The sequence below is a fragment of the Notolepis coatsorum genome (genome assembly GCF_963971535.1).
Source record: "Notolepis coatsorum genome assembly, chromosome: 13".
NCBI lineage: Eukaryota > Metazoa > Chordata > Actinopteri > Aulopiformes > Paralepididae > Notolepis > Notolepis coatsorum.
In genome coordinates, this window is record NC_140177.1 from 66,639,230 (window position 1) to 66,658,799 (window position 19,570).

The 19,570-nt window shown below is 46.3% G+C and overlaps 1 protein-coding gene across 1 annotated transcript in view; it reads left to right on the forward strand.

Annotated features, from left to right (window-relative positions):
• LOC311239385 (lysophosphatidic acid receptor 6-like) overlaps window positions 1–16,443 on the forward strand; it is a gene marked incomplete at both ends in the record, with an annotated part of 35,164 nt that extends 18,721 nt beyond the window's left edge. The window contains one exon of the mRNA XM_084327692.1: window positions 15,487–16,443. Coding sequence (XP_084183818.1) covers window positions 15,487–16,443 — 957 coding nt within the window. The remainder of the gene's footprint in view (window positions 1–15,486) is intronic.
• Between the last annotated feature and the right edge of the window lie 3,127 nt (window positions 16,444–19,570).

A 19,570-nucleotide genomic window follows, 5' to 3' on the forward strand; every position in this document is an offset into this window, starting at 1 on the left:
GACTGGTTGAAGACACCAGCCTATAGCGGCTATTGTTATGATAATGCGAGGTAGCGCCGCAGGTAAACACAACGATCCGAGCCGAGCGCAGCGCGTTCTCGCGAGCGCGTGCATGTGCGTGCACGCGCTTCTGCTCAAATCTTTAATACTCAGTGAGGTACCACTGAGTGGTACCCCGTGCCATGAACAACGCATGCCTGCTCTAGAGTCAGCCTGTTCAAACTGGAGTTCAACTTTATCCCTGTAGCACCTTTTTGCTTCTATTACTGCCCTCCTAACATTGTATCTCGCCACCTTGTGGTCATTCATGTTGCCTGCCACAAGCCCAGCGTTGTAGGCTGAGGTGCGCGCTTTCAGAGCTTCACGGACGGATTTGTCTACCATGGGCTTTTGGTTTGGGTAAACTCTAATTGTGGTAGTGGGGATTGTTTCTTCTACCAAAGTACAAACAAAGTCCAGCACTGTTTCCGTGTAGTCATTAATATTATCTGTGTTGTCGCGGAACACACCCCAGTTTGTACATTCAAGTGCATGTATACATTAAACCATAAACTGTGACTTCGGTGTCCTCTGTGTTTACTTCCGTCTTCGTTTTTGTTTATTTGCGCATGTGGGTCAGTTCAGGAGCGTGACCATGTTCACACTGAAATCTGATACTGGCCAAATATATTTTTTTTATCTACTTTTTTCTCCCATTTTCAATTTTTCTCCCATCCCAATTTCGTATCGTCCAATTCTACCATCCCCTGTCTCGAACGCTGTTAGGCCATGCCTCCCACAAGCTGGCTGCAATGTGGACGAAGCCTTACATCACGTGTCCCCTCCGGTACTCGAGGAAGCAGCCGTAGCATCTTTTCACCTGCACAGCGCGATCTCTCAGCGGCGGGGGTTTGCGTGGGAGGGACGCGTGTTACTTTTTAACAGCGGAGCAGTGCAAGAATGTGACAATTTGACCATGTGACCGCGGCAACGCGGGAGAGCGGCAGTGCGGAAATAGGCTGTCTATTGTAGGGCTGGGCGATATGGCCTAAATATGATATCACGATATTTTCTGACCTTTCGGCGATACACGATACACATCACGATGTTTTTCCTTTTTTCCCTAAACAATTCATTATGAGGCTTACCAAGACAGTATTTGAGTTTGCAAGCGAACATTAAAGACAAAAGACTCATGCATTTAGCATTTTTATATTATATTATAGATTTAGATTATTGGATTCTTAGATTATATATTTAGCATTTTAGCCTTTCGTTTTTTTAGATTATATATTAGATTAGATTTGAACGGCTTAAGGCTATATCTGTACTTGATGTTTGTTTGTTGTGTTGCATACTTGAAATAAACTTCAATCAAATCAAATCCCCCCTCTTAGAAACAAAAACATGTGTTTAACCTAGCCATCTATAAAACATCATGCTAAAACTGTGAAACAAATGTCCTACTCCCCTAAAGAAAGAAATACATAGCAAACATGACTCAGTTATCCAATAGTGCTGCTGCTTTTTATTTTGTTAAAATCTTTTAGTTAAGACTAAAAGACTACAATATATATGACTACAAGGGCCAGAAGCCGACTTCATGACGGCTTCCTGTCCTCGCATTCCATTTCCGGTTTTCCGGTTAACGTTACATTTTCAACAACAGATTGCTGCTAATTAAACACTTCATGGAAATGGAGTAACGTTAACGTTATGTCAAGTTCATACGTGTAGTGTAGTATGAACTCGACATAACGTTAACATTACTCCGTGTCCACTGTTGCTGCCACTGTAGCGTCGCAGATGGATGGTACACTCTGTTAGCTCCGTAGCTAATCCACTCATAGACTAATTTACCGATAGCAGTACCGTTAACGTCGGAGCTTACTCCTGGGTTTCAGGGGGCATCCCTAGCACCGAGCCACCGCCTCTCTGTCTAGGTGTGTGCGCTTGCGTGCGTGTATGTGCGTGTAGATGACGTAATTTGGGCAAGTGTGTGTGTGACTGACTTTTTTTTTCTGCGAGAGGGAGAGGCGAGAGGGAGAGGAAAGCATTTAGCACTGCGCTTGTAAGTCTCATCTCCGCCGCGGCGGCCTCTAACGCGAGGGCAAAACATCACGATATCCACGATACGTTTAAAAAGTGTATAGTTAATGAACTGTACCCGATATTTATATAATATCGTCATATCGCCCAGCCCTAGTCTATTGCCATTCTCTAAGCTCCTTAACAGCGCCTAAACTTAACCGTTCTAACCTTAACCAACTCCGAAACAATGCCTAACCTTAACCTTAACCTTAACCATGCCTAACCTTAACCTTAACCATAGAAAGAATATTGCCATTCTCTAAGACAAACTCTAACCTTAACCAGCTCCTTAACAGCGCCTAAACTTAACCGTTCTAACCTTAACCAACTCCGAAACAATGCCTAACCTTAACCTTAACCATGCCTAACCTTAACCTTAACCATAGAAAGAATATTGCCATTCTCTAAGACAAACTCTAACCTTAACCAGCTCCTTAACAGCACCTAAACTTAACCGTTCTAACCTTAACCAACTCCGAAACAATGCCTAACCTTAACCATAACCATGCCTAACCTTAACCGGCGAAAGAATACACGCTAAAAAAAAAATCACGTTAAAAAAAAAAATTTGATGGGATTCGAACTTGTCAACAACGGACCGCAGGACAGCAGGACCGCTGCGTTGCCAGGTGAGCTGAGCGCCGAATGAAAATCATGGCGGATTAGGGCGGTTACATAATGCCGCAAGCTCTGCCGCCCCGCTCCGCTCTGCGGTTGCCGCGCCTGCCGCGGGGCGTGTCGCAGCCAATCAGGGAAAACGCGGAAGCAACGGCAGCACTGCTCCGCTGTTATTAAGCAATAAGCGGGAGGGACACGCCGCCCCCGTCGCTTCCTGATTCTGCTGCACAGGCGCACTAACCGACCTGTAGGAGTCGCTGTCCACAACGTCCGATCCCCACCCACCAGCTTCCCACCCCCTAATACTGCCAATTGTATTAGTATGAACGACCATTGATTGATTGATTGATTGAAAAGTTTATTAACAGATTGCAGAATGGGTACAGTACAGTACAGCTCAATACATTCAAGCTGGTAGCAACGCAGAGAGCTGGGCTAGAACCCAGCGTCCCCTGCATTGGTGGCGAGCGCCTTGCAGTATCGGGGCGCCACTTAGCCGCCCCGATACTGGCCACATTTATAAGATAAGGTGAACAGCCGAACAAAAAAATAATCGGATTCTGAGCAATAAATCAGAAGTGAGCACTAAGGCTTTATATGAACCGTTTTATACTGACCAAATCATATAGATATTGGTAAATATTAAATATGATATAATACACAAACGTAATTGTTATTAGAGTCGATATCTGCCAACATTTTCTTATAGGCTATAGGTAAAATAAAAATAGTCATTTGAAGTATGACTGAGATATTGAGATTCCCAACAAAGACAGTTTGATATAAGCCAACCATGGTTTTGATTCAGAGGAACAAAAAATCCACAGTATATTTAAAAGATTGAGTTAAAAATATAAAATAATAAAATATTAACTTGTCGACGTAATGTAAACCAACATATTTTGAAACGTTATCTTTAGCATTCTTTCTTGGGATTCTAGAACATTGTTTATTGTTTTTCAATCAATCAATCAATGTGTTGTGTGTATTTTTATACCCAGTTTAATCACCTGTACATTGTATATTTCTAGCACTTTACTGTTACTCTGGTTGGATGCCAAACTTGTTTTCATCGTTGTGCCAATACTTTGATGTAATGACAATACTTTTGGATCGAGTCGAGTCGAATCAAAATGTAACAAGCGCAGTTTTGAGAATGTAAGAACAAAACAAAAAAACAGCATGAAAATAACTGACCCCGACGTGATTTGAACACGCAACCTTCTGATCTGGAGTCAGACGCGCTACCGTTGCGCCACGAGGTCCGACGTTCGTCAATAGGAAATAATTATATTTGACGGCACAACCCAAGATCATACTGTTTTATTGTACGTTAGTGATATTGACAAGGACATATAATTCATATTGTGTTGTTAATGGTCAATATCCATGCGCATGTTTTGTATTTGGCTGTTGCTGTGCATTTTAAACCGAGTTTATACACGTCCACTACTGTCGATAGCCTGAATGAATGCAAACACTCTCAAAGAACACCTACGGGAGACTGCAATTCAAAACTGGCCCCTACAAATGTCCTAACCCAGTTGTACAATAAAGACCAAGCATGGCTTTGTCAGTATTCCAATGTACAGCCCCACCCAACCCCACCCCACCTACCCAACCTCCTCCAATGTACAGTTTCTGTTGTGAAGGATCAGATTAAACCGAATATATATATTTATTTATGGATATATATTTAATAGTATTTGTATATCGTTTGATATCCCCTGTATATTCCTTGTACAATATGCACTGAATATCCCTTTAGTCTACTAACAGCCCATAATAGTTTCATTCTACCATTGGACGAGAACCTGGCGCCAGCAGCCATGCCCCTTGGTTCAAGTTCAATCGTGCCGACAAACATGTCGTGGCAAGCCCGGTTCCGCGTAGGAATACGTCTGGCGAAATACGAATGGTACTATTTGTTCACAGCGCATATATATATGGCGCAAGTAAAGTAGAACTTTCTTTTAGTCCATTAGTCCTTTACCCTCCAACCTAGTAACAGACGCGAAGCCTCACCCACGACGCACGTGTGGTGCAGTAAGGCCTACTTGGCCTCAGAATAGGCATTGAGACATCGTGTGGATTAATAGTTGAATTGTCATAGTTTGGCACTATACCGTCGAGTGGGACGTATTTCTATTAAGTTAATAATAGTCTATTATGTATGGTGCATCGTTCGGTTAGAGTTATAAAGTGAGCAGTACCCCCATCGTTCCTGACGTTATCTGGAGTCTTAACCAGGCTGGGCAGACCACGTGTGGTGCTTGCATCCGAGGAGCTCCGGGCCAGGACGAGTGGACCTGTACATTGGATTACTTTACCCGGACGACGGCGAGCCTTCCACGGCTTGGATTATCTACATGCTTTGGGTGCTTTGATTATTCCATGGATAACGGCCAACACTGCTGAGTGTTGGAACTACCCCCCCGAGAGGAGTCCAGGTGAGACGGCGCTCTACCCCGAGTGAGGTCGCCTCACGTCTCTTCGTTGTGGACCGGCAGCTACCGTCCACCAGAGGGCCCAGCTGTATTCATCTGCGGACCGAGGTTCTGTGGGCACCGTGTTCAGCACTCTGAATTCTCCCAAGAAATCATCGGCCAGATGGGATACCGCCAGCGGCTCTCCTAACCCCCCCTACTGTCTTACAACCAGCGGGACCCCCCCCCCCCTTTAGTGTATCCAGCTATAATCATTTAAGTACCATCGCTATAGTTCCCTAAAGAACCAGGTTGTATACTTGCTCCCTGCGTAACCAGAGATTGGACATTCAATGTTGATTTACCTACGAATACTCATTTGCCTTACAAGTGCATTTCAAATCATAAATGTCATTAAGTGAACGTTGTATATACCCTTTGCTATATAAAATATTCGATTTATACATTTGTGTGGACTTCGTTTCATCAGGTGGGAAAGTGTTCATCATATCTATATCATGTACTGGATGGCCAGAAGTTAAAGTACAAGCGGTAGTGGTTTAATAATACCATACTTATCAATACAGTCAGGGAATTGTACCCCTCAGTTACAATTGGTCCTTCGAGCCGGAGGGTAACTAGTGTAATATTAATATAGTGTTATTAATATTAAAATGGCCTATGATGAACACTCCACGAAACGGTCCTCCTAACGTAGAACGCCCGCAGCGCAGACGACAGCCACCTCAGTACTTAGAGGATTACGCTGTCAGTCAACTACCTAGCCTTCTACAAACGGTAAACGCGGTAAAAGTAGAAAGTAAAATTATGTCTGACCTTAACGACCAGGTTTCCCCGACCACAGAGGCCCTAGTGGGTTCTAATGTAACTGACCAAGCTCACGGTGGGGACCAGGAGGGAGCTGACATGCCTTTACCCCCCGCCAATACCGAAGAAGTAGTCCCCGACCAGCCCCGGGAGGAAGACAACCCTACAGAGAGAGAACTCTGCACGGAAGAAGAGGAGGAGAGCGCCGAGGAAATAGAGCTCCAGGACTCCCCAACGAGCGGCTCACCCAGGAGCGGCTCACCTCTACAACCGTCTTCCCCCAGCGAAGCGGAGAGGATGCTACAACAGGCGTTCCTCGTCAGCCTGACAGCCTCTACCGAACGCGATCGACTTCAGGGTGAACGCGATCGACTTCAGGGCGAACGCGATCGACTCCAAGCACAGATGCTTATCGAGCGCGAACAACTCCAAGCGCAGCAACGGAGCGAAGAAGAGCGCATACGCCTGGAGATGAGACGCCTTCAGACGGAAGGGAATATGGCAAGAGACCGGGCCGACGGCCAGCGCGCCGCTGCCGGTGCCCAAAGAGAAGCAGAGCGCGCCGCCGCCGAAGCCCAGCGCGCCGCTGACGGTGCCCAAAGAGAAGCAGAGCGCGCCGCCGCCGAAGCCCAGCGCGCCGCTGACGGTGCCCAAAGAGAAGCAGAGCGCAACATCGATCTCATCCAGCGCGAAACCGAGCGCGACAGACTACAGGGCGAGCGCGACAGACTACAAGCCGAGCGCAACAAGTTACGGGCGCGGCTAATGGAGCGGCTGATCCCCAGGGCAACACCCTCTCCCTCCGCCAGGGGTTCAAGGAACTCGTCGAGACAACAGTCAAGGGCAGCGTTTCCTAACCGAGCAAGCGACCCTGAACTTGACCAACAGACCAAGCCTATACCCCCCGCAGACCCCCTTCCCCGACCGGTCCAAGCGAGACCCAGCTACAAGGAAGGAGCGGCATACACTGCGGAGAAGCGAAATAAACGACTACAGGATCTAGAGGACCTGATAGAAGAAGAAGAGGGAGAGGAGGAGAACCAAGCCCGACGACAGCACAGTACTCCACCGGACCAGGAGGTCCAGTACAGCCCAGGCTATACCCCCGCGGCGCTGCGCTACAGACCCCCGACTCTATTCACGGGTGAGCATGACGCACGACCAGCCCCGAGGAATAGCACCTGGACCAGCGGGCCATGGTACCCTGCCGGTACCAGCCCACAGAGAGGCGCAAGAGGAGACTCGCCTAGGAGGTCTCTCCCCCAACGCTCGCCGATGTATCAGCCATCCACGGCGTCATACATTGCCACACCGACCACCAGACGGAGTGTGTACAGAACACTCGCCAGACAATATGACCCGTTGGGATGTATTCTACCTTACACCACCAGGGCAAAGATGATTGTACGAGCACTATGGGACAAGGACCAGGGCTGGGACGACCCAATACCCGCACACCTTGCCTCCACATGGAGAGAGTGGGAGACGGAACTCCGCTCACTCCCAGGCGTCAATATACGCCGCAGCTACTTCCCACCCACAGTGAGGCCAGAGACATGCAAGATGGATCTACACGTCTTCAGTGACGCCTCCGAAGTAGCCTATGGATCGGTGGCCTACTTGCATGCCCAAGAGAGGGGAGGAGAGATACACACTGCTTTCATCCTGGCTCGCTCGGGAGTAGCCCCACGAGAGCAGCAATCTGTCCCGCGTCTGGAGCTCTGCGCAGCCCTAGCAGGAGCGCATCTAGCCACGTTAATCCAACGTGAACTCACCATTCCGGTGCACAGAACAATCTTGTGGTCAGATTCCACGACAGTACTCACATGGATCAAGTCTGATTCATGCAGATACAAGGTCTTCGTGGGAGTCAGAGTCACCGAGATTCAAGAGTTAACAGAAGCAGCGAGCTGGCGGTATGTGGACACCAAACACAACCCAGCTGACGTCATCACCCGGGGAATGTCCCTAGATGACCTCACCCGTCGCAACATCTACAGTGACGGACCGGAATTCCTCAAGCTCCCGGAAGAAGAGTGGCCTACGCCCACCCCACGGGAAGCAAGTAAAGAGGAGGCTGAGAACAAGAAACCTATGTTCTGTGGACTGAGCACAGTCGCCTCCACAGACCCCAACATAGATGACTGCATTACCCTACAGAGTGCGCAGCTAAAGACATTCCTGTGGCACCACCCAGAGATTCTGTCCACCACTGACATTTCAGCAGCTGACTACGAAGAAGCAGAACTTCTTCTACTACAACGAGCCCAGAGAGACTCGTTCCCTGATGAGCTAGACTGTCTACAGGGAGGAAAGCCCGTCCCATCAGACAGCAGACTGCTCCACCTGGCACCCGAGAGTGACGCCCATAATCTCATCAGAGTGGGTGGTCGTCTGCGGAGAGCCCCCGATCTACCGGATGACGTTAAGTACCCGATAGTCTTGAACAGCCGACACAAGGTCACAGAGCTGATCATAAAGAAATACGACGAGGATGTACACCACGCAGGAGCAGAGAGAGTCTTCGCGGAGATCAGACGTCGCTATTGGATACTTCAAGGAAGAGAAGCGGTGCGACGCTTCCAGCGAACCTGTCTAGACTGCCGAAAGTGGCGCGCGCAGCCCAGCATACGCCGGATGGCCCGTTGTATATAAAGAGAGGAAGAGGAACCGAGAAGCGGTGGGGTATTGTATTCAAATGCATGACCACCAGAGCGATACATATCGAACTCCTTCCGACCATGAGCACAGACTCATTCCTTATGGCCTTCCGAAGATTCACATCACGGAAAGGAAAACCGTCTACATTGTTGTCTGATCACGGGACAAACTTCAAAGGCGGAGAAAGAGAGCTGAGAGAGAGCTTCCAAGCTATGGGCCCAGAACTTAAGACCCACCTCGCTCCATCCCAGATTGACTTCCAGTTTAATCCCCCGAACGCACCCCACTTCGGTGGAACCTGGGAACGAGAAGTACGTTCTATAAAGACAGCCCTGTACGCCGTGCTTGGGGCCCAGACTGTGGCGGAAGAAGTCCTAATGACAGTCCTCACGGAGATCGAGGGAGTATTGAACTCCAAGCCCCTCGGCTACGTCTCCAGTGATGTAGCAGATGTCGACCCAGTCACCCCCAACACACTCTTAATGGAGCGGCTGGACCCCGCGCTACCCCAGACAATGTACAGGCCTGAAGAAGCGAACGGCCGAAGAATGTGGAGGTACAGTCAAGTACTAGCTGACAAGTTTTGGAGCAGCTTCCTACTCCACTACCTACCGTCTCTACAGACCCGCCAGAAGTGGGTAAAAGAGAGAGACAATTTGACAGAAGGAACAGTCGTCATGATTATCGACCAGTCACTACCCAGAGCTATGTGGCCGGCTGGCCGCGTAAGCAAAGTGATCACCGGTGCCGATGGCAAGGTCCGAGCAGCTGAAGTGCTCGTCCAAGGGCGAACTTACACACGACCCGTGGCGAGGCTAATAGAACTGCCCCGACTCCCAGACACTATCGATGATGACCATGACCCCATGACTTTGTGAGTTGACTGACCCTTACAGCGGACCTTGAGTGGTAGACAGTGCGGTTAATCTGTCTCTGCTTAGCTAATTAGGTGGGACTAATTAGGGGGCGGCTGTTGTGAAGGATCAGATTAAACCGAATATATATATTTATTTATGGATATATATTTAATAGTATTTGTATATCGTTTGATATCCCCTGTATATTCCTTGTACAATATGCACTGAATATCCCTTTAGTCTACTAACAGCCCATAATAGTTTCATTCTACCATTGGACGAGAACCTGGCGCCAGCAGCCATGCCCCTTGGTTCAAGTTCAATCGTGCCGACAAACATGTCGTGGCAAGCCCGGTTCCGCGTAGGAATACGTCTGGCGAAATACGAATGGTACTATTTGTTCACAGCGCATATATATATGGCGCAAGTAAAGTAGAACTTTCTTTTAGTCCATTAGTCCTTTACCCTCCAACCTAGTAACAGACGCGAAGCCTCACCCACGACGCACGTGTGGTGCAGTAAGGCCTACTTGGCCTCAGAATAGGCATTGAGACATCGTGTGGATTAATAGTTTAGTCATAGTTTGGCACTATACCGTCGAGTGGGACGTATTTCTATTAAGTTAATAATAGTCTATTATGTATGGTGCATCGTTCGGTTAGAGTTATAAAGTGAGCAGTACCCCCATCGTTCCTGACGTTATCTGGAGTCTTAACCAGGCTGGGCAGACCACGTGTGGTGCTTGCATCCGAGGAGCTCCGGGCCAGGACGAGTGGACCTGTACATTGGATTACTTTACCCGGACGACGGCGAGCCTTCCACGGCTTGGATTATCTACATGCTTTGGGTGCTTTGATTATTCCATGGATAACGGCCAACACTGCTGAGTGTTGGAACTACCCCCCCGAGAGGAGTCCAGGTGAGACGGCGCTCTACCCCGAGTGAGGTCGCCTCACGTCTCTTCGTTGTGGACCGGCAGCTACCGTCCACCAGAGGGCCCAGCTGTATTCATCTGCGGACCGAGGTTCTGTGGGCACCGTGTTCAGCACTCTGAATTCTCCCAAGAAATCGTCCGCCAGATGGGATACCGCCAGCGGCTCTCCTAACCCCCCCTACTGTCTTACAACCAGCGGGACCCCCCCCCCTTTAGTGTATCCAGCTATAATCATTTAAGTACCATCGCTATAGTTCCCTAAAGAACCAGGTTGTATACTTGCTCCCTGCGTAACCAGAGATTGGACATTCAATGTTGATTTACCTACGAATACTCATTTGCCTTACAAGTGCATTTCAAATCATAAATGTCATTAAGTGAACGTTGTATATACCCTTTGCTATATAAAATATTCGATTTATACATTTGTGTGGACTTCGTTTCATCAGGTGGGAAAGTGTTCATCATATCTATATCATGTACTGGATGGCCAGAAGTTAAAGTACAAGCGGTAGTGGTTTAATAATACCATACTTATCAATACAGTCAGGGAATTGTACCCCTCAGTTACAGTTTCCATGTCAAATGTATGTCAGTATTCCAATGTACAGTGTCCCCCCCCCCCTACCCAACCCCCCCCCCCCCCCCACCTCCAATGTACAGCCCCACCCCACCTCCCCAACCTCCCCCAATGCACAGTTTCTATGTCAAATGTATATACTCTTCTTCTGGATTTTTTTAGTATCACAAACAGTACTGTATTTGAAAATCTGGTATGTCATAAATGTATAGATGTAGCAGTACTGTCTATCTGTATGTCATGTGTGTCATATGATGAATTGAAAATGGGGGACCCTGATGGAAACAAGACGAAAGTCTTTCTCAGGTCTGCATCCTCTTAACAATTGTATGTATTGAGCTGTACTGTACTAGTCTGTACCCATTCTGCAATCTGTTAATAAACTTTTCAATCAATCAATCAATCAATGTATGAATGAATTAATGAATGAACACTTTATTTAACAGATTGCAGAATGGGTACAATACAGTACGGCTCAATACACACAATTGTTAAGGGGTTGCAGACCAGAGAAAGACGTTTGTCTTGTTTAAATCAGGGTCCCCCGTTGTCAATTCATAATGACATTTATTATGACATACACAACAACAAACAACAAACGTCTGATTTGTGGTCTGTAATGTCAGTAAATTCAACAGAACATAAAAAAAAGCCTCACTGTTGATTAGCAAGTAACTGCAGCTGCCATTACTGGGCCGACGCGAGCAAACCATCACTGACCTCTTCACATTCCAGTCACGTAAAGTAAGTGGCCATTTCTGGCAGAATTCGGCCCTATAAATTTCACTGACTGTCCCCCTTTTATAGAAGCTGTAACAGAGAAAGAGAGGCTCTGTGTGCGTGTGCGTGTGCGTGTGCGTGTGTGAGAGAGAGAGAGAGAGAGAGAGAGAGAGAGAGAGAGAGAGAGAGAGAGAGAGAGAGAGAGAGAGAGTGCGCGCTTGGCGTGCAGTAGGCTATTGACAGTTACTGACCCCCGCCAAAGAAAACAAAAGAAATAAACATTATCAGTAGATCTGCGTGGATTAATTGAGATACTGATGGAGAGAGAGTGAGGGAGGGAAGCAGAGATAGACTGAATGAACAAATAGACAAGATAAATCGATATAGGAAGGGAGCGAGAGAGCAATGAAAGAAGTGGGCGACAGAACGAAAGCCAGTGTGAAAACACTGCAAGTAGACCTGCAAGAAGAACAGATAAGAGAAAGGGGAAGAGGGGGGAGAGAGAGAGAGAGAGAGAGAGAGAGAGAGAGAGAGAGAGAGAGAGAGAGAGAGAGAGAGAGAGAGAGAGAGAGAGAGACATGTTCCACATAGACTGACAGAGAGTGAGACTGACAGACTCAGTGACTGAGTGACACACACCACACAGACCACACTGTCGGGCAGACCAAACGATATAGACTGACAGACAGACAGACAGACAGACAGACAGACAGACAGACAGACAGACAGACAGACAGACAGACAGACAGACAGACAGACAGACAGACATTGGTCTACTTGTCTGAAAGTCAGAGATGCAACAAGGGGGGTTAATGCACAGCAGCATTTGGGATTAGCACATGCCTTCATCGTTGTCGTCTTCTTCTTCATCATCATCATCTTCTTTCTCTTCATCGTCTCCAGGAATTGAATCTACTACTTTGTAGAACAGCAAGCAGGTAAACATACTCATCCCTATAATGGCCTATTGGAGATATACAGTTTTTTTTATAATATAATATAAGGATCACTGAATTAGCCTTATTATCATCAATGATGCAGTAGATGCTGTGTAAACTAGACTGTAAGAACAAAACAGGCAGACTGTATATGCCTATTTTATTCTTCAGGTGGTATTATTTAGTTTTATTTTCAAATTCATGTAACTTGCATCAATCGATAATTAGTTACGGTTATTAGTACTATAGTATTTACAATTAATTTAAACCATTAAGATATTCGCTTAAAGAAAAGAAAATATATATAAAGGTAGGTAAAACAGAGTTTAGGTGAGTTTACCCTCTGCTACTTTATGGGTTTGTGTGAGTTATGAGTTTTTTTACTCATACAAAGTGTGTGTGCGTGCGTGCGTGTGTGTGTGATGGGGGGGGGGGGGCATGTGCGTGTATAGGTCAGTGGTTTAACACGTGTGTATGTTTATAGGAGGGAAGAGGAAAGAAGCAGTTTGAAATGACTGTATGAGTTTTGAATCCATTGTCCACCTCTGTCCATTTTCCTGAGGTACAGTCCATTGCCAAAGCAGTATGAGGAGATTGAAGGAGATTGGAAGAAATTGTTATTTATCTTCTTGTCTGACTCCGGGAGAGGTGTTTTTGGCCAACAGCTAGGCTAGTGGTCCATACTTGAACTTGAGAACAGTTTTGAGGCATTCCTGGGATCTTTCTCCTTGGACTCCACTAGCCTACACTTGAAATGAATTGATCATATATTTACTCCACTACTTCCTCAGCTGGATTAGTTCTCAAAAGCTCACAAAATCCTATATTTATTTTTGGTCTTATCTTCGTGAAGCACTTTGTACTGAAATGTGCTTTATAACGGTTTACTTCCTCACTTTTGAGCTTACAAACCCATATTCATGCCTGAACGTGGATTATTCGTGTGACTAAGAGATTTTAAAGGGTATCAATTCTCTGACTGACTGATTGACTCTAAAAATCCCTATTTTCTGCCTACTTACCTCCCATTCTAAAAGCCCAATTCTATTTGTCACTAGGCTTTGTCAACATATACCAACATATGGCATTTGTGCCCCTAAATGCAATGTGTTACTGTTGAATCCAACTCAGGGTTTAACAATTCATGACGCCATTCTTCTGAGATGAAATAAGTATGTGAACGTGACAAATTAGTTTAGATAGAGGAAGGGAGAGAGAGAAAGAGGTTTAAGGAGGAGAGGAGAATGAGAAAAAGAGACAAGAAATGGTTTGATTGATTGATTGAAAATTTTTATTAACAGATTGCAGAATGGGTAGAATACAGTACGGCTCAATACACACAATTGTTAAGGGGATGCAGACCAGAGAAAGACTTTCGTCTAGTTTACATCAGGGTCCCCCATTTTCAATTCATCATGACATTTATGACATACACAACATACAGATACAGGGGGGGTGCAAGGTGCAAGCATAGGGAGGGGGGGGGGGTGGACATTTACGGGGGCCAGTTTCTAATTGCAGTCTCCCGTAGGTGTTCTTTGAGAGCGGTTTTGAAAGTGGGTAGTGATTCACATTCCTTTACAGCTTTGGGTAGGGCGTTCCACATTGCTGTGGCATAATTGTGAAACGTGTTTAGTCCCTTGTTTGAGCCGAATCTGGGTTTAACATGATTTGTGGAGCTCCCTCTGGTGTTGTGATCGTGGTATTCACTGACCTTTGAGAAGTATTTATATGACGATATTAATTAGGGATGGTTAGAGAGAGGGAAGGGGGGAGGGAGGGGAGGACCTCATAGTTTCCAGAGGCTGTTAGTTTTACTTCCCCTCGTCACCCTTTTTTTTTCTTACTAGAAACGTAGTGTCTTCACAGGAAATGCTTGTTCCTTTTGCATCGTCGTGTTCAAGGCAGTGTATAGAAAAGACATGTGCTGATTATAATGGTTTTTATTTCTCTGATCTCTTCCTCGTGTATCTGTCAACACCCTCCCCTCAGTCTTCTACACCTCTTCTACCAGGGACGTGCACAGGACTTTAGAGGGGCAGGTGCTCAAAGGCTGAAAAGGGCACTACACTTGTGTGTATATATTAACCGAGCGTGCGTAGCACGCGAGCGCGATCTTTAAGGGCCCTTTTCGGGCGGGGGCCCCCTTTTTATGCTTTTTGGGGGGTTTTGGTGATCAAATATTGAATATTGAACTATAATAATCAGTGCAGGAGCTCACTTATCCTTGAAAGACACTTTTATCACTGACTTAAAAGGCCCATACATCTCCATAAATGTTCAGGGGGGAGGGAATAAGTGCTTACCCTACAGACCCCAATAAGTGCTGTATATTCTGTATTGTTTAATATAAATGCATTTTTTATTCCAATCCGGATTTGTATTTGAGATTCCCAAATCCCATCGGACTTGACTTCTTTGTGTCCCTCAATGAGTGTAATACCAGCATTCAACTGTATGCACCACAGCGGTTTCTATCATCATCATCATCACCACCCACGCTATGCATAAAATATATAGGTCCGCGGAGAGGCACGCTGAGGAGGCCGTGCAAACTGCAATGGAATATGGGCCATCTCTCTCTCTTTACCTAATATTTTGATTCTATCCTGACATTTTTCAGTTGGAAGGGCAGTCTATATGCGTAACGGTAAAAAAAAAATTAAATAAAAAACGTTTTTTTTTGTTTTTGTTTTCAAAAAGGGCACTTTTTTGATGAGGCTCAAAAAGGCAGGTGCTCAAGCACCCCTTGGCCTCTATGTGTGCACGTGCCTGTCTTCTACCCTATTCTATCTCTCCCAGCTACAGTGTCACCCCCCCCCTCCCCTCTCTCTCTCTCTCTCCATCACTTCAGATCACCATGTCCAATAACACCACGTTCGGCACTGTGACGGACGCCAGCGTTGTCTTCGTCGTCGTCTACGGCGTGGTGTTCGTCGTGGGCCTCGTCCTCAACCTCGTGGCTCTCGTCGTCTTCTTCCGCTACACCAAGTCCCGGTCCCACACCACCGTCTACATGACCAACCTGGCTCTGGCCGACCTCCTGTTGGTCCTGACCCTGCCGGTGAGGATCTACCACCACCTCGGCTACCGGAGCCTCAACCAGAACATCTGCGAGTGGATGGGCCTGGCGCTGTTGGTCAACATGTACGGGAGTATCTTCCTCCTCACTTGCATGTGTTTCGACCGCTGCGTGGCCGTCTCCTTCCCCATGTCGTCCCGTGTGCGGGAGGGACGGAAGAAGGCCCCGCTGGTGTGCCTCGGCGTGTGGGCGCTCACCATCGGCGCCGGCCTGCCCTCCTACCTCTCCAAACGGGGGGAGGGGAACACGGAGGACGAGGAGGGTCACTGCTTCGAGAAGCAGCCCGTCTACGCCATGCAGCCCGGGGCGGTGTTCTCCACGCTGACCGTGGGGTTCGCCATCCCGCTGACCGCGATGCTCATCTGCTCCTGGGGGCTGATCCGGGCCGTCCGGCGTAGCGCCGTGGCCCAGACGGATCTCATCGACGAGGGGAAGATCCAGAGGATGGTCGCTGCCAGCCTCCTCATCTTCCTGATCAGCTTCCTCCCGTACCACTCCATCCTGGCCGCCCTCTATCTCCACAGAGAGGACGTGCCGACCCGCCTGCTGCTCGCGTACCGCTACAGCCTGATGGTGGCGTGTCTCAACGCCGTGTTGGACCCCATCGCGTACTACTTCACCACGGAGACCTTCCGGAAGAAGATGGACATGGAGTCTGTGTGGAAGATGTTCCCCCTGAACAGTCACAGTTCCATGGAGGGGAAAACCAGGGGTCCGATCAACACCTAACAGTGTGACGCTTTGGCGTCACAATGAACTGAACTGTTGTATAATGTGTAAAAATAATAATAAAAAAAAAAGTCGGCTTATTTGCTGTAAGCATCCTGTGAATAGAGTAGAACTTTCATTCATTCATCCTTTATTTAGACTCCATTTCAGGCGATGTTGTGAAATACAGTACACAAAAAAAAAGAAAAGAAAAGTCAATCAACAAAACAATTCAAAACAACGGCAGACTTGGCCGCAGCAGCATCCCAGCTAGCTAGAGCATTATCCAGAATATGCGCTAGCAAGCTGGGATGCTAGATAGAACCAGATGTAATTTAGGGTTAGATGGAATCACTCAGGACTCAGGAGGGGCCCCGTTTACCACCGACAAAGATTATAGTTTTGTCTAAGCCGTTACAGAAATGTTCCTCCCAGTTTAGTTGCAGGAAGACTGAAATGGCTCGTCGTTTTATCCTGAAGAAACTATTATGTCAATATTTGTTGATGTTGGCAATGTTGTAAATGTTGTTGCTGTATTTGTGATCATGTAGATGTTGATGTAGTATTGTTGTTAGAGAAGTTGTTGGTAACAGTGACACAGCGGTGTTGTTGAGCCTGCTGAGAGTGGGTGTAGAGGACCAGCCCAGTCGTGCTTAAAATATGTAAATAAAGTACTAATCAACCACAGGAAAAAACCTACGTCATGCTATAGCCATAAGTAATATATTTACTCATTGTATCTGCAATGTACAATGTGTTCGTATTACAAATAAGTACATATATTACCTATTCAAACAATGTAAACAGTTTACGCTTTCAGATTTTTTTTTCTTTTTAAACTTAAATTTTTATTTGCATTTCTTTAGATTTTTGAACATTCATTTTTCAACAGATGTACATAAACAACAAGACATTAGACATAAAACAAAATGAACAAAAAAGAAAAGCAAAATAGAATATGACATGGGTTCATTGACCTTCCTTGTATTTACATTGTATATTTACATTTCAGTTTCTTCTCTTAGTTCCTGTCCTTCTTCTGTGGTGTCGTTTCTAATTGTCTTATAGTCTTCCCATTTTTCCCATCTTGATTTGAATTTCTCATCCTGTAGCCTCAGCATATGTGTGATTCTCTCCATTTCTTGTATCTCCTCTACTATTCCTACCCATTGATCCTTAGGCAGGGGTTAGACACAGTGTTTTTGTGCTCGTTTTTATACGTTTTTGAATACGTTTCATGTCCCTATTACACAGAAATGCGTTTTTTGGCGTTTTTTTGCAGATACGGCTGAAACGCTAAATTGTGTTTGCGTTTTGGAGAACCCCTAAAAAACGTGCCGACAACAGCCGTGTAGTCAGCACGGAGCCGTTGTTGCGAAAACGCCCATGCGCAGTAGATACCATCTGCGTGCCCTTCCGGTGACAGCAGAGCTGTCCCAAACCAAATAGCTGCAGCTACTTATGTGTTGTCAAGTTATTGTTATAAGGACCCCAGTCCAAGCTACAACAGTCTGCATTCCCTTAACAATTGTTTGTATTGAGCCGTATTGTATTGTACCCATATGCAATATGTTAAATAAAGTTTACATCCATTCATTCTGCTAGCATTACCGATTGGCACTGCTACTGGATAACATGAGCTAGTGTTAGCTATCAAACCCTGTTAGCTCAAAGCTCCTCTTTCAACTTAACAAGCATTAAACAAAATGGCCCAGTCATCTATTCACCTTTGTTTAATACACACAGCGTTGTCTCTAATGTTATCTAACCACTGATAGCTCCCGATATCATCAGTTTGGTGCTGGCTAAGTAGCGTGAGCTAACGTTAGCTTCTAGCCACAATGCTATACTGTTATAATGGCAAATTCCATTGACGTTAGCATGCAGCTAACAATGCTACCGATCTTTTTTTAGACTAAACTATCCGCTCTTGGTGGTCACTTGTGTTGATGTTAGTTTTGTTTCATCAACAAATGACAGGCACACAGTGAATGTATCCGTTTTGTTTATTGCACTTTTATTAGGCTTTGCTGAAAAATAATTGCTGCATTGAGTAAATAGGCAAGATGGTGGCGCGGCATAGGCGCCTGCCTTGTTGACATTTTCTTTGCTGGAGCTTCCAGGAAGTGTATTGGCACATTCAAGTTATGATTGGTTGAAATTGCCTTCATGTTCGCCACCTACTGCTTTGGCAGTGTACTACATCACTGTGCCCAGGTGACAAAAACGAAAGTGTGACTCGAGGCTGCCGCGTCGCGGCGAAACTCGTATGACAATGAAACGAAAATGAAACGAAAGGTGTAACCGCAGCCTTAGTCGTGGATCTTCCTTGTACCACAGTCTGGTTATTGCTTTCCTGGTTGCCACTAGTAATATCTTTATCAGATATTTGTCTTCCCCCTGTATATCTTCCTGCGTCAGATTCCCTAGATACAGCACTAAACCTGTCTGGGGTATTTCGTATCCTATTATTTCGTTTATTGTCTCTCCTATTCCTTCCCAATAATTTCTTATTTTCTGACATTCCCAGAATATGTGTGTGTGGTTCGCACTTCGCTCCCTCTTTTCCACACATTCTCCAACAGGATTTCTGTGCTGGTGGCGGTGCATATTTGCCTTTTATCTCTGGTGTTATAAAGAATCTAATTATGTTTTTACATCCAAATTCCCTCCATACCCTTGAACCAGTAGTTGAGTGCTGTACTTTGCATATGTTGTACCATTCCTCCTCTGTAATTTCGATCTCTAGTTCCTTCTCCCATTTTTCCATTATTGCTTGGTACATTGCTTTTTTTTTATTATTATCTTTTCCCCCCTTCTTTTTCCGTTTTTCTCCCCTCCCAATGTTAGTTGTTATGCCAATTCCCAATCCCCTTCCTGGTCGTTGCGCACTCTACCCCCTACCGTCGGTCTGGGAGGGCGGAGACTATCACATGCTTCCTCCGACACATGTGTACCCAGCCCACCACTTCTTTTCACCTGGCAGCGCGGACTCTCACTGGGAGAGTGTAACGTGTGGAAGGTCACACTACCTCCCTCCAGATCCTTCCCTCGCTGTGCAGGCACCCCGACTGAACTGTAGGAGTCGCTGTTTACAACGACCCGGACCCACCCACCGGCTTCCCTCCCGCTGACTCTGCCAATTGAG